The 19,165-nt window shown below is 43.4% G+C and overlaps 1 protein-coding gene across 11 annotated transcripts in view; it reads right to left on the bottom strand.

The window, feature by feature from the left end:
• The window catches only part of LZTR1 (leucine zipper like transcription regulator 1), a 261,156-nt gene that overhangs the window by 113,206 nt on the left and 128,785 nt on the right, over positions 1 to 19,165 (bottom strand). For 9 of the 11 annotated variants that reach the window (XR_007774752.1, XM_050956118.1, XM_050956120.1 and 6 more), the window contains 2 exons: positions 16,833 to 17,034; positions 4,043 to 4,195 (listed from right to left, as the gene is read on the bottom strand). Coding sequence is in view for 10 of the 11 variants with exons in the window: in XM_050956118.1 (XP_050812075.1) it covers positions 4,043 to 4,195; positions 16,833 to 17,034 (355 nt within the window). In the remaining variant the exon portion in view is untranslated. The remainder of the gene's footprint in view (positions 1 to 4,042; positions 4,196 to 16,832; positions 17,035 to 19,165) is intronic. The other 2 variants (XM_050956122.1, XM_050956125.1) reach the window with 2 other exon arrangements.

Here is a 19,165-nt window from a genome sequence, read left to right as displayed (position 1 = left end):
CCACCCCTCTTAGAAAGACTCTGCCAGATCCTACCATGAGAATTGAGCTCAGACAATACAGTGATAAGCAGCAGTGTAACCAGGTGCCAGCTCTCACCAAAATTGCAGGCATTAGCTAAGAACTGACGGATTCATAACTGGAGACCAGACCCGTTCACCTGTATGTTAGTTTTGCTCAAAACAGGTGTTAGTCTTATAAGAATGTATTTTGTGTTTAGACTCTAGGAAATGTTTCTATGTTGCCGCATGCATTAATCTCACTTGCTATGTCTGTATTGCATGCTTTAAGAAAATATGTAAGTTTTGCTTTATAACTTTGAAAATGTTTGCTCTGAACTTGCGAACCCAGGCATGGGAATTGTCCGTCAATCCATCCAGGAGGACTATAAAAATTTAAGTGAGCCCTTATAAGACAAAAGCTTTGTTAACTGCCCTATCTACCAATGGAGAAATATGTGCAAAAGGCCTGGTCTCATCCATCTGAATTCTGAAAGAGGAAATAAAAATTGTTGAGGAGAGGGAAAGGGTCAGGGGGGATTGCTCAGTGGTTTGAGCATTGGCCTGCTAAACCCAGGGTTACAAGTTCAATCCTTAAGGGGGCTATTTTGGGAACTAGGGTTTAAAAAAAAAGCTAGGAATTTATCCTGCTTTGAGCAGGGGGTTGGACTAGATGATCTCCCCAAGTCCTTTCCAACCCTGATATTCTATGAAGATTTTTCATCAATTTGCTATTTGAACTCTTACAGGGCAAGAGAAACCAAACTGAAGACAGAGTTCCCAAGGGTTACCTCATGAGTCTGCTCTGAAAGACACTTTGAATTGACGGATCAAAACAATTCTGTTGCTCTTCTTAGAATTTAGATGGTAACTCATTTGTGTGTATATGTTAGCTTGTTTTAACCTGTAAAAAACCAGATAATTTATTACAAGATTGGCCACAGATGTGGTCTTTGGTGTAAGATCTAGGGTACCAATTGATCTAGGCAGGAGCGGCGTGAGGGTTTTTGGCGACCTAGGCACAGGGCCGGCTTGCCGGTCCCCCGGCTCCGGTGGACCTCCCGCAGGCGTTTCTGCGGACGGTCCGCTGGTTCCGCGGCTCCGGTGGACCTGCCGCAGGCATCCCTGCAGACTGTCTGCTGGTCCCGTGGCTCCGGTGGACCTGCCGCAGGCGTGCCCGCGGATGCTCCACCGGAGCCACGGGACCAGCGGACCGTCCGCAGGCACGCCCGCGGGAGGTCCACTGGAGCGGTATGCCGCCCTCCCAAATCCTAGCGCCCTAGGCAACCGCCTCGGTTGCCTAAATGGAAGCGCCGGCCCTGGATCTAGGGTAAGTGACTGGTCTCTTGGGACTGTAAGCAACATGCATATGGTGTGATTTTGGTGTAAATGTTATCACTAAGTCCAGTTTGTCTGGGCGGCAAGACAGCCTGGAGAGTCTAAGGGGGCTGCTTGTGACTCCATGGTAAGACCGTTACAATGATCATGGACAGCAGACTCCAGAGAGAATACTGACGAACCCAGGAAGCTGAGTAGCAAATACCAACTCCTCAGCCACCCCAGAACCTGCATGGGGCATATGAAAAGCTTTTTTAGAAGAGAGTGAGACGCTTTTCCCCAAGGCAGCTTACGGTCTGGGGAGAGGAGGTGTGGGTGCAGCTGGCCTGGGGCTTCTCCAGGCAAGTTTGCGGGAGGCTCAGGGCTTTGGCTGGCTGGGGCAAATTGAAGATTGTATCATAATGCACATGCACAAAGGGGTAGAATTAAGGTTGTATGGAAAACCTTAATTATGACATCTCCAAACTTTTGAGTCTTGATTTTGAAGCTGAGTAAAATCCTATTAGCATAATATTTTGTGTGCAATGGCACAGAAAACACATTCGCTTTGTTGGCAGATGATCTCCTATCAAATCTGTCAGCAGCCTTTGGTACCATTAGCCATGGAATGTTTGGAATGTTGTTGACTTGATCTGACCATGATGGATGGAATCCCATTTGAATGACTCCATCTTTCCTCTAGGAAAGTCCCAGAGGGTAGTTTTCTTGACTGTTCACCCACCTCAATGGCTCTCCTGTGTGGGATATTGCAGGGTTCTATTGTCACTCCTCTCATTCAAAGTGCACCCGGGGCTGATGAGGAAGAAAGTGAAGTTGCAGCACCATCAACATGATGGCACCTGTCAGCTCTAGGTCTCATTTTCACGCAATCTAATCAGTGTGATCTTCCCCACTCAGTGCCTGAGCCTGACTGAGATAGGGATCTGGATGAAACAGTGACTGAAGTTCCATCCAGGCACAGCATATTGATCTTGGTAGTTTAGGAGAACTCTCTAGAGGAGATGGCTGCTGTAATCCTTCCTCCATCTGTTGAAGTTATTTGCCTGCTTAATGTCAATCAGATTTACAATCTGGAGTTCCTTTAGCTCTTGGTTGTGACTTTTGCTCTCAGATGCGGACTTCCACAGTCATCTTTGCCTTTTTATCTCCAGGATGGATTATTGCTATACTCTGCTGTGGCTACCCTGAACGTCATCTGCATAATTCAGCTACTGTAGAATGCAGCAATGCTTTTACTTTTGGGTGCTTCTTGTGAACAGAACAAACTCCACATGTGCTGTCTAGACTATACTAGTTACCAATTCTCTCCATGGTGCTGATCAAGGTACTTATTTGATGTATAAAGCCCTAAACAGATTTGGGTTCTGCCTACATTCAATACAGCCTCTCTCTCCATGAGCCATCTACACAGTTGAGATTACAGTCATGTTGTGACAACTATAAAAAGAATGTAAACATTCAAAAGATGTTATAATAAACTATAATAACAAATGTTGATGGGAAAAAGTACAAAAAAGAAACAAAATAACTAAATCAGTCTAAACCAAGAAGCCAAATTAATAAGATTCAAAGACTGTTTTAAAATTATGCTCATAAAAATAAAAGGACATAGAGCTAGAAGTTAATAAGCCAAAATTAGTATGTAAGATATATGAGGTAATTGGTGGACAAAATAATCGGGGAGGGGGGTGTATTTCACTCCCTTTATGGGTACTTAAAAAAGGTGTTGTGAAGAAAGTATGAAAGAACAAAAGGGAAGGACAGACAGAGGCTACTGGAGCAAGGTTCACCATCATGGCTGCCATCCTCATTTTTTCCTGGGACCTTAGGCCTTCATCTTCCTGATCCTCAGAGGTGTCCTGACCAGAAGAGGCCAGAGAGAGAGGGACCTAGATGACATTGCTACCCCTACTGGCTCCAGTTGAATCCCAAACACCTCCTACGATGACAATTACCATCTTTGAGACTGTCAAATGGGGCGGGGGAGGGGGTGGGAATTCTTCTAAAAGAGTCTCCAGCTAAAGGGAAAGGGAACAGCGGATGTTGTTAAAATAAAAGCCTTACTTAATACTTTACATTTCAAAGGCTTTAACTGTTTTTCCTTCTTTTCTGTAACTTTAATAAAAGGTTAAAAGTTTTAATAGTGTGTTTGCCATGGGACTGAGCAGGCTGAAGTCTCTGTATGCCAAACCTCAAACCTTGTTTAACACTATTTAATGTTACACAGTAATTGGGTTATGTAAACACTTTTGGCCCATTTATTCCATCTAAATTAATACAACAGTCCCCATATTTGAACTCGATGGATTGAAAATTAGAGCATCCATGTGTGTTAAAATCAGTGTCGTTAAACCTGTTCAAATCTCCAGGTGGAGGCACTTAATTTGATTTAAACCTAATTTACATCATTTAGCTGAAGTTAACACCTCAAGTATTTAAAGTGAACCAATATAAATCAGGATTAAATTCAATTGAGAGCATCCGTGCCGGAGTTTGCACTGGTTTCACTAAACTGATTTAAAACACGTGCAGAGAAAAGCCCTTTAAGCTTCTAAATTCATTGTTTAGAACTGAGAAGCAAAGTGGATCAAGTTAGTTTTCAAGGAAAGGAAAAAGCTGAAAAGAGAAAATGGAAAGGTCTAGTTCTCTCTCTACTGGAGTAGAATTTAGTTTGCAGTATTTTGTTTTTCACGTGCACTCTAGTTACCTCAGAGTCTGCTGTGGGCTGTTGTTTAACTGTTGTTATGCCGAAATCTAAACCAAATACATCTCGAGATTTTTTTAAACCACGTTCTTCTGAGGAGAAGGAAGGAGCTTCTTCTGGGGCAGCTACCCTCTCAGCAACTTCTGGATGGGCCACCTGGTTACAAGATTTAAAAATAACAATGTGTAAAAGTATAAATGGGATGCATGAAAAGCTGGACGAAGACCAGGAGTCTTTCTATGGCTGAGGGTCTGAAACGTCAGGCTCATACATACAAAACTTTTAAAATCAGCCCACTGACAACAATATAGTCCTGTTCCAGGCCTATTAGCTTTTTATCAACAAATAATACTTATTCTTCATTTGCTCTCTGCGATGACAGAGCTACCTCATGATTAGAATTTCAAACATTTAACGCCAGATCCACAAAGGTATTCGGGCTCCTTTCTGCATCTTTAGGCACAATTTAGGCATCACTGTGATATTCTCAAAACACCATGCAGTTGTCACCAAACACCAAGGTGTCTAACAGCTTGTCTACACTACTGCTAAAGTTGATGCAACTTCCTTGCTCAGAGGTGTGAAAAAGCCACCCTTCTGAGTGACGCAAGTTACATAAACTTAAAGTGGTGTCCACACTACGCTATGTCAGCAGGCGATGCTCTCCCACCGACGTAGCTTCCGCCTCTTGTTGAGGTGGAGTAATTACACTGCCGGGAGAGGGCTCTCCTGCAGACATAGCACATCTTCATCAGGCACACTATATCGGTGCAGCTGCATTGATGCAGCAGTGCTGATGTAGCACTACCAGTAGTGAAGACATGCCCTAAGTTTCTGCCAGGCAGCACTGACAAAGCTCCAGCTGGAGCCCTAGGGGGCCCCAAAGTCAGATTCCAAACTAGGCAGGGGAATGTCTATCTGCCCAGTGGAGCCCATTCCCATTGGTGTGCTCTGAGCACACCAACGACCTAAGAAAAAGACAACTAGGTCTGAGCAAGTCAAGAATTTTTCTACAGATGTATGTTTGTGTGTCTTTCCTGCTGGTTAGGGAGCTCATGCAGGATCTGGGAGACACAAGTTCAAATCTCTCTTTGCCTCATTTGGAGCAGGTTGCCCACATCAGTGCCTAACCACCATGCTGCCGGATATTCTGAGACAGGTGTCTCTCATTCTCTCCAGTTGGAGCTGCTACACTTTCTGTACATAATTAAATATGCATTGGGACACAGAGAGAAAGACTGTTCCTGGGGCAGGAGCCTTCTTTGTGTTATTGATACAGTGCCTGGCCCAATGATGTCCTGGTCCATGACCAGGGCTCCTCAGGTGCTACAGTAATGCAATAACAACAACACAGCCTAATGAGTAAGGCACTCACAAAGCATGTGAGCCAGGTTCACCTCCCTACTCTATAAAAGTGGAACAGCATTGATAGGAGTGATTGAGAGAAACCTCCTAGCCTGGTGGTTATGGCACTCACCAGCTATGTGGGTTATCCCCCTGATGCATACAAGACAGAGCGGGGATTTGAACTTGGGCCTCCCACATCCCATGTGCCCTACTAAGCAGGCTATTGGCTAGTCAGGGTACACCTGTGTATGCTCCTTCTCTCTTCTCCTGCTCCTGAAAGAAAGAGCTGCGTTTTGGACGTCAGGACATGGGCTGCTATAGCAGCTGATCTGTTTAGGTGTCTAATTTCAGTAGAGGGCTCACAATGGAGAGATGGCCAAGATCCTCAAAGATATTTAGATGCCTAACTCCCATTGAAATCAATGAGAGGTAAGCACTTAAACACCTCTGAGGAGTTAGCCTAAAGTGCCTACCTCTGACCTATCAGTATGGGGTCTAAAAGCCCTTGAGGCTCTGGGCCTAAGCCCTGCCCTTCTCCTCTGCATTTCACTCCTAGGTAGCTTAGGCTGCTCCCTGCCTGGTATGCTGGCTTCTGAGGCTCCCTACCTTAGGCACATAACTCTCCCTGTCCATTGTTTGGGGAGCTTGGGAACCTAACTCGAGGCTGAGGACTCTACTAGAGCAGCGATTCTCAAACTATGGGACAGGGCCCCTAGGAAGGCACAGGTATGTGTTAAGGGAAGTGCGAGCTGTGTGCTTTTTTGTTGTTGTTGAAGAGCTCTGGCTGTCAGCCCTGGGTGCCTGGGACTTGTGTAGAAGGGCTGTGCACACCTGGGAGGTGGGGATAAAGCAGCAGCTGGAGTCCTGACACCTGGGCTTGGGTTCTCCTTCCCTCATCCCCAATCTCTCACCCGGAGGCAGTGGGGCTCCAGCTATCAGCCCCTCAGTGGCGGCAGCAGTGCAGAAGTAAGGCTGTCTCAAGTATTGTCTGCTGATATTGACAAATATCACTTTTCACATTGCCACCCTTACTTCTGTGCTGCTGCTGGTGCAGTGCTGCCTTCAGAGCTGGGTGCCCAGCCAGCAGCCACTGCTCTCTGCTCTGCCTTCAGAGCAGAGTGGCGGTATATGTACGGAGGGGTGGAGGGGGGGACGCATGTAAACAACTACAGACACAAAGAAGGGAGGCTCTATCAAATCTATTTAAGAACCACTGCATTAGCCAGCCTAGGGGTTAGGTGTTGTACCTCCTAAGTACCTCTGTGGATGGGAGCCTTAGATTATGTTGCCTTATATCCTCTGCCCATTGTTCTGCATGACCAAACTGAGGGCTTCATTTAAAGTATTCAGCAGTAACCTGGAGAACAAACAGAGTAAGTGGGAAGGTGATATTTGTCAGGTATTTTGATTGTTTGGGCCAGATTCTCCCCTGCACCATGATCTGCTTAGTGTTTTTGGGAGTGGGAGCAGGCCATCAAAGAAACGGTAGTGGTCGTGTCCTGCTTTGAGCAGGGGATTGGACTAGGTTACCTCCTGAGGTCTCTTCCAACCCTAATATTCTATGATTCCTGATATACACGGTGACTTGGAGCAGGTGGAACTGTTCTAACTTTAGTCCCGCTGGTTATGTTTGCAGATGACACTAAACTGGGAGGAGTGGTAGATACGCTGGAAGGTAGCCAGTGCCCAAGCTGGAAGGTAGGGATAGGATACATAGGGACCTAGACAAATTAGAGGATTGGGACAAAAGAAATCTGATGAGGTTCAACAAGGACAAGTGCAGAGTCCTGCACTTAGGATGGAAGAATCCCACGCACTGCTACAGGCTGGGGACCAAGTGGCTAGGCAGCAGTTCTGCAGAAAAGGACCTAGGGGATTACAGTGGACCAGAATCTGGATGAGAGTCAACAGTGTGCCCTTGTTGCCAAGAAGGCTAACACCATTTTGGGCTATATAAGTAGGGTCACTGCCAGCAGATTGAGGGATGTGATCATTCCCCTCTATTCGGCATCGATGAGGCCTCATCTGGAGTATTGTGCCCAGTTTTGGGCCCCACACTACAAGAAGGATGTGGAAAAATTGGAAAGAGTCCAGCGGGGCTAGGGCATATGATTTATGAGGAGAGGCTGAGGGAACTGAGATTGTTTAGTCTGCAGAAGAGAAGATGAGGGGGGACTGGATAGCTGCTTTCACCTCCCTGAAAGGGGGTTCCAAAGAGGATGGATCTAGACTTTCTCAGTGCTACTAGATGACAGAAAAAGGAGTTGCAGTGGGGGAGGTTTAGGTTGGATATTAGGAAAAACGTTTTCACTGGGAGGGTGGTGAAGCACTGGAATGGGTTACCTAGGGAAGTGGTGGAATCTCCTTCCTTAGAGGTTTTTAAGGTCAGGCTTGAGGAAGCCCTGGCTGAGATGATTTAGTTGGGGATTGGCCCTGGTTTGAGCAGGGGGTTGGACTATATGACCTCCTGAGGTCCCTTCCAACCCTGATATTCTATGTTCCCCCAAGAGAACATTCTGTAGTTGAAAACTGGTGAAGAGCAGCAGACTTCCACCCGATGTGCCCCTAAACCACATCTTATGCCATGGTATGTGGTGGGGTAGTTGATGTAGCAGCTGATTATGCCAGCTTTCTGCCAGATGAAAATCACCCTCCTTCACCCCAAGCCAACTCTCAGCTGGCCCCAGCAATGGTCAGATTGCAACTCCTTTGCACTTTTTGCAAAAGCTCTGATTCCAGGAAGAGTATAGGGCTATTTGACTGTCTTCTCATTTCTCTTTTTCAGCAACCTTTTAGAATGAGATTATATTTTCTATGAAGAACTGGTATAAGTTAGACTATTATCTCATGCTTTGCCTGGCTGTTATGTTGATTTCAATATTTTTACATTATACATATAAGAACATAAGGACAGCCATACTGGGTCAGACCAAAGGTCCATCTAGACCAGCATTCTCTCTTCTGACAGTGGCCAATGCCAGGTGCCCCAAACAGAATGAACAGAACAGGTAATCATTAAGTGATCCATCCCTTGTCGTTCACTCCCAGCTTCTGGCAAACAGAGGCTAGGGATACCACCCGTGCCCATCCTGGCTAATAGCCATTGATGGCCCTATCCTCCATTAACTTAACTAGCTCTTTTTGTAGCCCTGTTATAGTCTTGGCCTTCACAACATCCTCTGGCAATGAGTACCACAGGTTGACACTGTATTGTGTGAAAAAATACTCTTGGGGCAAGGGAAGTGCATTCCTAATTAGGAACAGTGCGCTCTCTTAACATCCTTCATTAAGCAGTTGCAAGAACAAATTCAGGAAAAATATTAACAACACAACTTAAAAGTACAATTATTTTTTCTACCCATGCTTACCCAAAAGTAGAATTTAAAATGAGGTGGCCAATTCCCCACCCCTTGGAACTGCGGCTTTATAATCTCTGAAAATGCACTGTAAGTGACCACTGCAGTGGAAAGAGAGCCTGAGTCATGAGGCCAGCTATAAGGGGCTTGGTGTAAGGCCTAAGCCCTGAACTAAAATCAAGCCCTGCTGAGGCAAAGCAAAGTTAGCAAGAGTCAAGATATGATCAAAAGTCAGGCCCCGCTACAGCATATGCCTACTTACAAGATCACAGAACCTGGCAAAAACAGGACTGGTATTGCAAAAACACAAGCACTCCTAGGCACTAAAAGTAGTCACATAAACACATTCCAGAAGGTTAGTGCCAGAACACCTCGATACCAAGATATGGTATAAGCACATTCCTTGAAGATGGTACAGAGACACACTGGTCCCTCTTAAAGATAAGGTCAGGACAATAACGTGATGGATAGAGATGTTTTGATCGCACCAACATATACATTGTAAAGGGTGGTAACCACATCAGAAGGGCAATATGTAACTTGTTTGTATCAGTGCATAAAGAAGGAGTGTCTTTGTCTGGCCCAGGGGGAAATGAAAAGTCCCGCCGTTCACTGGGCTGGTATACATGTGTTAGTGGTCCTGTAGAGTCTACAGGATACTAGGATCATGCTTCGTCAACAACAAACCTGGCCAGGTACCTTCGCTACTGAAATGAGTCTGTGGTCTTCTTGGGCAATTCAATCAAGGTCTGCTGCGTCAACTATCTGCACAGAGCTGGCACAGCACACATCAAGAACAAACACGCAGCCAACAACTGACAACAATCATTTTGATCATGTAGTCTAACCTCCTGTTTAACACAAGTGACAGGAATTCCTTGAATTAATTCCTGTTTGAACTAGGGGATATCTTTAAGACAACCCTCCAACCTTGATTTAAAAATGGTCAGTGATGGACAACCAACCATGAACCCTGGTAAATTTTTCCAATAGTTAATTACTTTCACTGCTAAAAAAAATGTCCTCCTTATTTCCATTCTGAAATTGTCTAGCTTCAACTTTCAGCCACTGGATCTTGTTATACCTTTTGTGTGCTCGGCTGAAGAGTCCATTATTATCAATTTTTGTTTCACGTGTAGGTACTTAGAGACCATGATCCAGTCACCCTTAACCTTCTTTTTTGTTAAATTAAACAGAGTAAGCTCCTTGAGTCTCTCACCATAAGGCATGTTTTCTAATACTTTAATCATTCTTGTGGCTCTTTTCTGACCTCTCTCCAATTTACCAACATTCTTCTTGAACTGTCAACACCAGTACTGAACACAGTATTTCAGTAGTGGTTGCACCAGTGATAAATACAAGGGTAATATATCTTCCCTACTCAATATTCTCCTGGTTTATGTATATGTAATGTTTATTCACATCTGGAACTCATGTTCACTGAACCCAACCTAAACCTAAAGATAAGCCCTCTGATATTCTTGTGTACTTTCTCTACTGTCCTCCACATGCTTAAGGAGGATACAGTCCCTCTCACAGGGATAAGTTGGAGGCATTGCTCAATGGGTGCAAAGTTCAGGCTTTTTGGAGCATGGTGTGCCAGGCATTGCCATAATAGATTTAATCATTACATTTTGCGGTTTATCAATTTTTGGACCTACATTTTATTGCTTATTAGGCATTATTTTAATATCATGTTTTATTTATATTAATAGGTTTTTAGACTAATTTTTAAAGATTATATTTTAATAAGTACAAATTTACAAAAACAAAATAACTATTAAAAATCAACAAAAATTTAAGTTATCTTTACATCAGTCTAAAGTTATTAAAACCACTAAATTAATTAAAAAAAATAAAACAAATAACACTGTAATAATAACACAAACACTAAACAAATGCAATTCCAAATAAAATATATTTAATTCAAATAAAAATAATCCAACTAGCACAAATACTCTATTATTTAAAAAAGTAAAAATTAAGACAAAAATTTAATTCTCAAACATTTAAATAAAACAGTTATTAAAACAAATGTCTACAAAAATTACAAAATAAATAAAATTTTATCAATAAAATATCAGCAAAATCTTAAATGAATATTTCTTACTTTAAAAAAATACAGTATCTTTAAAAACTCCATAACAGCTCAGCAAAAATCTAAATATTAAAATATTAACCCCCCCCAAAATATTTGTAAATATTATTAAAATATATAAACAAAGCAAACACAGGCCAAACACATCCTCAATATAAAAACTATAATTTTAAGATGATTTTTATCAAAAAATAAAATTCTCAAATACAAAGCTCTCTACTTAAACAAATAAACACTAAAACAAACTCAATTAGTAAAATCCTAAAACAAGATAAAAAGCTATAAAACAACCCAAGTCCCAGCACCAGCAAATATTGTATTGATTTTACAGGCCAAAAGAGTTAAGGTTTGGGGGATTGAGGTTTTTGTTTTGTTTTTTAAACAGAGACTGTTTTCTTTTTCTTTCTTTTTTTTTTTTTTTTGACAAAACTCTCAAAAGCATTTATTTTAAATTTGGAAGATTATAGATTAAACATAAAAAAACAAGAAATTACAACAAGCATTTCAATTGAAACTGAAACTGAGTAATTATACAAAATAAACAATTAAAATCTATTAAAAAATGTTGAGGTAAAATATTAGTGTCTTATTTTTACGAACAACTATTCTTTGATGGAAAGAAAAGGGTTAATTTTACTCTCAATCCTGTTGTGTGAAGGGTATTCACTTCTGTTTTTAACAGACAGACAGACACACAAAGTGGAGAAGAGACAGGATAGAAAAGGTGGAGGAAATATGGTTTTGGTTTATATTTTTGGAGCACTGGACAGCTGGTCAGTCTTGAATAGATGCTTTAGGCTGGCAGGTCAGCCATGACACTTGTTGCGTGGACCCTGGCTCACATACCACTTAGGGATCATTTTTTTCCAGACAGGCAGGGCTGGAGAGGCCTTTTATTTTGCTGTGGTGGTGTTTGCAGTACAGTGGGTTTAAGGATTCGATGAAAAAGCTGAGTGAGTGAGAGAGAGGATAGGAGGAAACATGGGTGATGGGTACAACAGGCCAGGGGAGGCTAATACTCCCCTAAACCAAGCTCTGGCCCCGCCCATGCTTCACTCTCTCCCCCATGCCGGTGCCCAAGCTGGCAGGAGCTCAGCTGCTGCCGGTCAGAGGTCAGCAGGCTGGCACTGGGGGCCGGTACTGGGGGCGACCCAGCACTGAGTCTGGCTGGCAGCCCAGTGCTGGGGCAGACACTGAGGCCGGCTGGTGGCCTGGTACTGGGGGCGACTTGGCAGCCCGGTGCTGGGGACTGGTGGATGGCCCGGTGCTGGGGGCCGGCACTGAGGCCAGGCCCGCACTGGGGGCTGATGCTGAGGCCAGCCAGTGGCTTGGCACTGGGGGCAGCTAGTGGCCTGGTACTGGTGCTGTCTGGGGGCCCACGGTGGTTCAGCTGGGGGTCTTCTGGCTGTGGGGGGTGGGGAGGGAGATGGGCACTCAGGGCTCTAGCAGACAGGGGGCAGGGGTGGAGTCTCGAGCACCAGGAGCGGGGCCACGTAGCTACCCTCCCCGAAGGGGGCCTCACGTGACCCCATGGAAGGAAATATCATTGGGCAGAAAGTAATATACAAAAAGTGAACGGAGACAGAATAGGGTCTTATGTGCCTCTGACTGGAGCCCCTCACAATCAGGTAAGAAAGTCCTTCATTCTTGTCTACTCTTTCTTTCTCGGGGTCAGAGAAGATGAGATAAGCTGGGCTGAGACAAGCTGAGCTGAGATGCCATGATGCTTTTTTTTAAAAGCTTTTTTTTTTTTTTTTAAAGAAGGAGGGGAAGGTACATGGCATAGTCCACCCCCTCATTATTTTGTTTACTGATCAGGACTACACCACTACACCAGTTTTGGTCTATTAATCTTTTATTCACATCTTTTAACACAGTCCTTGTGTTATATTAGAACGCCTTTTTGTTTAGACTAATTTAGTCTCTTGTCTGATTTTCCTGCACCTTTTTATAACATTTGTATTGAAAATAGCTTGACCTATTTTTCATGGTTAATTCCCAAGCAGGCAAAATATTGTAGGCCAAATTGTCACACCAGACCAATGTCAACTAGTCTCCAGAGTTTCAGTTTTCATTTTTAAAAAGTTAGTCTGTAACTGCTGTTGTTGCAGAAGAAACCTTCAAAATGTAATCCAAGTGTAACTAATACATAGGTGTCTGCCTGAGTTTGCAGAGCTTGAAAAAATAGCTCTGAGGTATGCACCACCCATTCATTTCTTTTCAAACATCAACATTATTAACTACCCACTCATCAAATCTTATAAAAAAGGAGAGAAGTATATTTTGAGATCTAAAATATAAGTAGGCCTTTAACATCACAAGATGCAGTTGGAGGGAAGCACAATGAGTTTTGTTTTCCTAAACAGGGTCTCAGTTTCAAGCAGTTTGGGAATACTGTTGTATTACATTTTAGGTGTCATGAATCAGGAATCGGTTCAAACAGGAATTATTTCAGGAAGTTCTATGATCTGTGTTAAGCAGAAGTAGGGTGACCAGATGTCCCGTTTTTAAAGGGACAGTCTCATTTTTAAAGACTTTTTCTTAAATAGATGCCTATTACCCCCCACCTCTGTCCCTTTTTTTTCAGTTGCTATCTGGTAACCCTATATAGAAGGTCAGACTGGATGATCACTACGGTCACTTCTGGCCTTAGAATCTATGAACACTGGCAATAACTTAAGTGAAATGTGAGAACTGGTGTCTTACGTGACAGATTTGTTCAAGGTGAAGACTGTATGAGTGTGTACATAAGATGCTAGATGAAGTATCAATAGTGCTCTACACTAATGTTTTTACAGCAAAGTTTAGTTATCAAATGCCTCATTGTATACCTGCCGCAATATGTTTTGATTCATTGTCTACAAAGATATGACCACCTTGTTAGTAAAACCAGTAAGTATTAGTAACAGTAATACTGATTATACTACTTGTAGCAGGATGGCCCCCTGCTCCTGCCCTGAAGGGTTATAAACAGCCCTGGGAAGGGGCTGTGGCTGGAGAAAGCAGTCTTTAGGCTGGACTGATTGGGAGAAGTGGCTGCAGTTGGGGCCATGCCCCAAACTGAGCAACAGGGCCTTTATAAGAAGGCCCGGGAAGCCAGAAGCCCAAGGCGGTCTCTCTCTGGCTGTAGATGGGCCTGGCTGCAGGGAGCTAGCCGCAAGGTACCTGAGTGAAGCAGGGCTGGGGAAAGGCAGAGGAGCAGAGGAACTCTAGCCTGGAAAGCCCCAGGCTGTGGCCTAGCATTGGGCTAATAGGTACTGGGTGTTGCAGAGGGCAGCCCAGGGGTAGGCCAAGGCAGCAGGCCCAAACCCAACCTTGCCAGCGATGAGTAGGCTGATACTGCAGTCTGCCCCAGGGCATGGGGCTAGACAATGACTGGCAGTAGCCATATACTGAGGCACGGTGGGGATAGAGGGTGGGGGTTCCCTGGGGAGAGGAGACCTTGAGAGAAAGGGGTTATTGCCAGGGGGCAGCACCCCATGTAAAAGGGCACCGGGTCCAGAGAGGGACATGGGGGCCAGAGGACAGACGAATCACCGGCATGCAGAGGGAGCTGGAACCGAGCTAATTCCCAAAGTTACCAGCAGGAGGTGCCGCAGCGGTGAGTCCGCCCGTCTACACTACTCAAAATAAAAATTGATGTAGGAATCTCCACTTTAAAAAAACATTAAATCAAATTTTGCAGTTCTCTATATTGCATGCTAACATTAAACCCTTTCTGCTTCACAGATCAGCTAATAAAAATGCTACAGAACTGTTATTGCATCATCTGAAACATTATACACAATTCAAGGCAAAACCTATAAAGAAAGAGGAACTAATATGTCTAATGACACCGTTCCGAACCCAGGGAATAAATGAAAAGTAACATGCTGGGAGATCACTGCTATTTTCTGTATTCTGAGCACAAAATGATCAAGGGTCACCGAAGCCTCAGTTAAAAAATGTCATGTCAGACCCAATTCCTTTAAATTGTGCAATACAAGGTCATCTTTCACATAGGTGTATCTAAGGGTATGTCTTCACTACTGGCCGGATCGGCAGGCAGCAATCTATCCAGCGGGGATCGATTTATCACATCCAGTCTAGACACAATAAATCGATCCCTGAGCGCTCTCCCGTCGACTCTTGTACTCCAGTTCAGCGAGAGGCACAGGCAAAGTCGACGGGGGAGCGGAAGCAGTCAACTCACCGTAGTGAAGACACCGCGGTAAGTAGATCTAAGTATGTCAATTTCAGCTGTTAATCACGTTGCTGAAGTTGCGTAACTTAGATCGATCCCCCCCTCCAGTGTAGACCAGGCCTAAGGATGTATTATATAATGAGAAATAGTATGTAGTTGTATAACTACAATACCATAATGCCTACAAACAAGAGAAAAGTTAATGTGTTTTCAATCTTTACTTCTACGTTTTCTGACTTTGTGTTTAATTGAGCACCTTTAATATTCTGACATTGCTTTTTGTATGAATATAGACAACTCAATAGTTTTACACTAAGCTGGGTGGGACAGGTATATATGCTAGACGGTAGGTTTAGGGTCCAGAGTGACCTAGACAAATTGGAGGATTGGACCAAAAGAAATCTGATGAGGTTCAACAAGGACAAGTACAAAGTCTTGCACTTAGGAGGGAAGACTCCCATGCACCGCTACAGGCTGGGGACCGACTGGCCAAACAGCAGTTCTGCAAAAAAGGACCTGGGGATTATGGTGGAGCTGGATATGAGTCAGCAATGTGCCCTTGTTGCCAAGAAGGCTAACAGCATATTGGGCTGCATTAGTAGGAGCACTGCCAGTAGATCGAGGGAAGTGATTATTCCCCTCTATTCAGCACTGGAGAGGTCACATCTGGAGTACTGCGTCCAGTTTTGGGCCTCCCACCATAAAGGATGTGGACAAATTGGAGAGAGTCCAGTGGAGGGCAATGATCGGGGGGCTGGGGCACATGATTTAAGATGAGAGGCTGAGGGAACTGGGCTTGTTTAGTCTGCAGAGGAGAAAAGTAAGGGTGGATTTGATAACAGCCTACAACTACGTGAAGAGGGGGGCTCCAAAGAGGATGGAGCTCAGCTGTTCTCAGTGGTGGCAGATGACAGAAGAAGGAGCAATGGTCTCAAGTTGCAGTGGGAAAGGTTTAGATTGGCTATTAGGAAACACTATTTCACTAGGAGGGTGGTGAAGCACTGGAATAGGTTACCTAGGGAAGTGGTGGAATCTCCATCCTTAGAGGTTTTTAAGGCCTGGCTTGACAAAGCCCTGGCTGGGATGATTTAGTTGGGATTGGTTCTGCTTAGAGCAGGGGGTTGGACTAGATGTCCTCCTGAGGTCTCTTCCAACACTAATCTTCTATGATTCTACTGCTTAATGAATCCAGATATCTTCAACAGTAGCTAATCTTTCCAAGCTCCCCTATTATTCTCAAATTCACAGCCAGTTCTTCTTTGCTAGTAAGTACTGCACATAGGAACATATAAACAGCGGAATTGCCTTCTAATAAGAAGTTTATAGGACTTCTCACAGTGGATCAGACTAGTGGTCCATCTAGTCCAGTATCTTCTCTCAGAGGGGTGTACACCAGATGCTTCATGAGAACGTGCAAGAAACCTCATTTGCTAATCATGGAATAACATCCCCACAGGGAAAGATTCTTCCTAACGCTTGTCAGTTAGTGGCTGGCTCATGCCATGAAACATGAGGATTTATGATTTTCTATGTCAAGTGTTAGCTCCTATAAACATCTTTTTTGAATCTTTTAAAAAAAGTGCCAGTGAAGAAAGTTTGAGTTTTACAAGTATCAATAATGACAGTGCCTTCAAAGGAAATGTTGTTCACTCTGTACTGACAGTATAACACATTGTTGGGGAAGGAGCTATAAAGGTATAATTCAATATTAATGTTATTAATTTAAATAAAGATTCTCTGTTCTGTACCATGGAAGCAAAAGGTAGATTGAAAGGAGAAAAAGGTGTAATTAAACAGCGCACTCTTTACCTCACTATCTGGACTAGGCTGGATAACTTCCCAGGTCTGAGAGTCCACATCATAGCAGTGTAGTTCATTTGGCAATGTGTTATCTGCAGCACCACCAAACACATAGAGGTGGCGATCAAAGGCAACCATGGTGTGACCATATCTTCGCTGAGGAGGAGGAGGGGAGCCTCGAAGTAAGTGTTCAGTAGGAATTCGTGTCCAACTGAGACACAAGACATGAAACAAAGAGTAAATCTTTTACAACTCCTCTCTTCAAAATGAGTTTTGAAAATTAACTGTCTCAAAATCCCCAAAGGATTCTATCAATTAGAGATGGAAAACACCTATTACAATATACCCTAATCAAACCCTACCCCCACAGTTTAAATAAAATCAGTATTTTGGTAAGGGATCATAGTTTCTTAACATAATATGATGAATATTATTTGCTGCCACCAATTCAGCTTTTTATTACATTTGTAGTCAACCAGAGCCTAACTCTGGCAGATGTCAGGACAAAATACAAGACTTGCACACTTTGTTCAATGTTTGGGTGACTGGTTGGTTTATGTTGTATTGTGTTTCATTACTGTGGTGGTTTTCATAGATTCCTAGATTTTATATCCCATTATGATCATGTAGTCTGACCTCCTGCATAATACAGGCCTTAGAACCTCACCCAATAATTTCTGCATCAAATCCATAACTTCTATTTCAGCGATAGCATACCTGGCTAGTGTCTTCTCTACGTGCTCAGGGCCAAATAGGTCATCATGTTTGGGGCTAGGAAGGAATTGTACCCCAGGTGAGATTGGCAGGAACTTTGAGGGTTTTTTGACCTCTGCAGTATGGAATGTGGATTCATTGCAGGGATCATCTGAGCTTATCTCACCTAATCAATTCCCTGCCATTGCAGGGGCTCTGGGCACTGGTGACACCTGGGTATCTCTTGCTCTCTGTCTGTGGCACATAGTAGTTTAGACTCCAGAGGACTGAAATGCTTAAGCCTAATTAAAGTCTTTGGGCTTAATATAGGGGTCTCTGGGTGAAACTGAACAGCGTGTGATATTCAGGAGGTCACAAAAGATGATTTAATTATTTTTTCTGGCCTTAAACTCTCCGAAACTATGAAATTAAAACAATAGCCAGTCCTTTCTCCCTCCAACAAAAAGGCCATCAGTAACTGTGGCAACAGTTGTAGTAGCAGTAGTTAAGCTACAGTGGCTGCTTTTTTGTTCCCCACTTTTATCTCTTTCAGAATTGTAGAACAAAGTTTTCAAAACTGAGTAGTGGTTTTGGGTGCCTCAGTTTTTGGGTGCCAAACCTGATCTTTCTGCAGGGGCCAGGTTTTCAGAGGGCAGGTGCTCAGCACTGCCTGATAATCAGAACCCTCAAAGATGTCTCAAGTTGGGAATCCAAAAACTGGGGCACCCAATCGCTAGTCAGATTTCAAAATTATGGCTTGGCCTACTGCCTCTCTATTGTGGTTCCACACCAGTGCTTTTAAAACTTCTTTCATTATACCACACTCAGATTTTTAATATTTAATAATTATCCAATTCCCAACTTAACTAGCTGGACTGGGAGATCAAAAGTTTGAAATAAAAATCTTCCCACAAAAGCTGGACTCCACTGTTTGAAAGTGCATATGTGTGTACATGGGGGGGAAGCAGTCTGACTCTGAATCCCTGCCCAAGAGCTGACTAGACATTTGCTTTTCACAGTTATCTCATTTCCTTGAACTGTAGGTTCATGCTGTTCCCCCTATCAGACACATATGGTATGAAATTCCTATGAGGGCTCCACAGGGTGACAATGTCTAAGAACACAGACATCGGACGAAGTGGGTATTCACCCACGAAAGCTTATGCTCCAATACGTCTGTTAGTCTATAAGGTGCCACAGGACTCTTTCTCACTAAGAACACTGGAGCTTTCAAGTGCTGAATGAGGAAATCATGTGTACTCTTGATATTTCCCTTTTGTTTGGGGCCAAATGTAACAAAATCTGAAAAGATTTTTCTAAATTGGTTGCTTGAAGTCACATTCCTAAATCCTTATACAGACACTTAAATTATCTGATTTTCAAAGATGCTGAGCATCTACAACTCCCATTGACTTCAGTGGGAATTGAGGTTGCTCAGCACCTCTGGAAATCAGACCCTTTCTAATTAGACACCTAGGTATGGATTGAGGTGCCTATTATTACACACTCAGATCTGAAAATTGTGCCCGCTGGCTATTATTTCAAATGAATCAATATGAGTTTCTGTTCTTCTATAGAAAAAATTGTCTCTATCTAGCCAAAGCATATTGTCAAGCTATTGTATTATTGCTGATATATTATCCAAATAT

The sequence above is a fragment of the Gopherus flavomarginatus genome, chromosome 5, assembly GCF_025201925.1.
Source record: "Gopherus flavomarginatus isolate rGopFla2 chromosome 5, rGopFla2.mat.asm, whole genome shotgun sequence".
Lineage (NCBI taxonomy): Eukaryota > Metazoa > Chordata > Testudines > Testudinidae > Gopherus > Gopherus flavomarginatus.
This window is presented reverse-complemented; position numbering and strand designations above follow the sequence as displayed.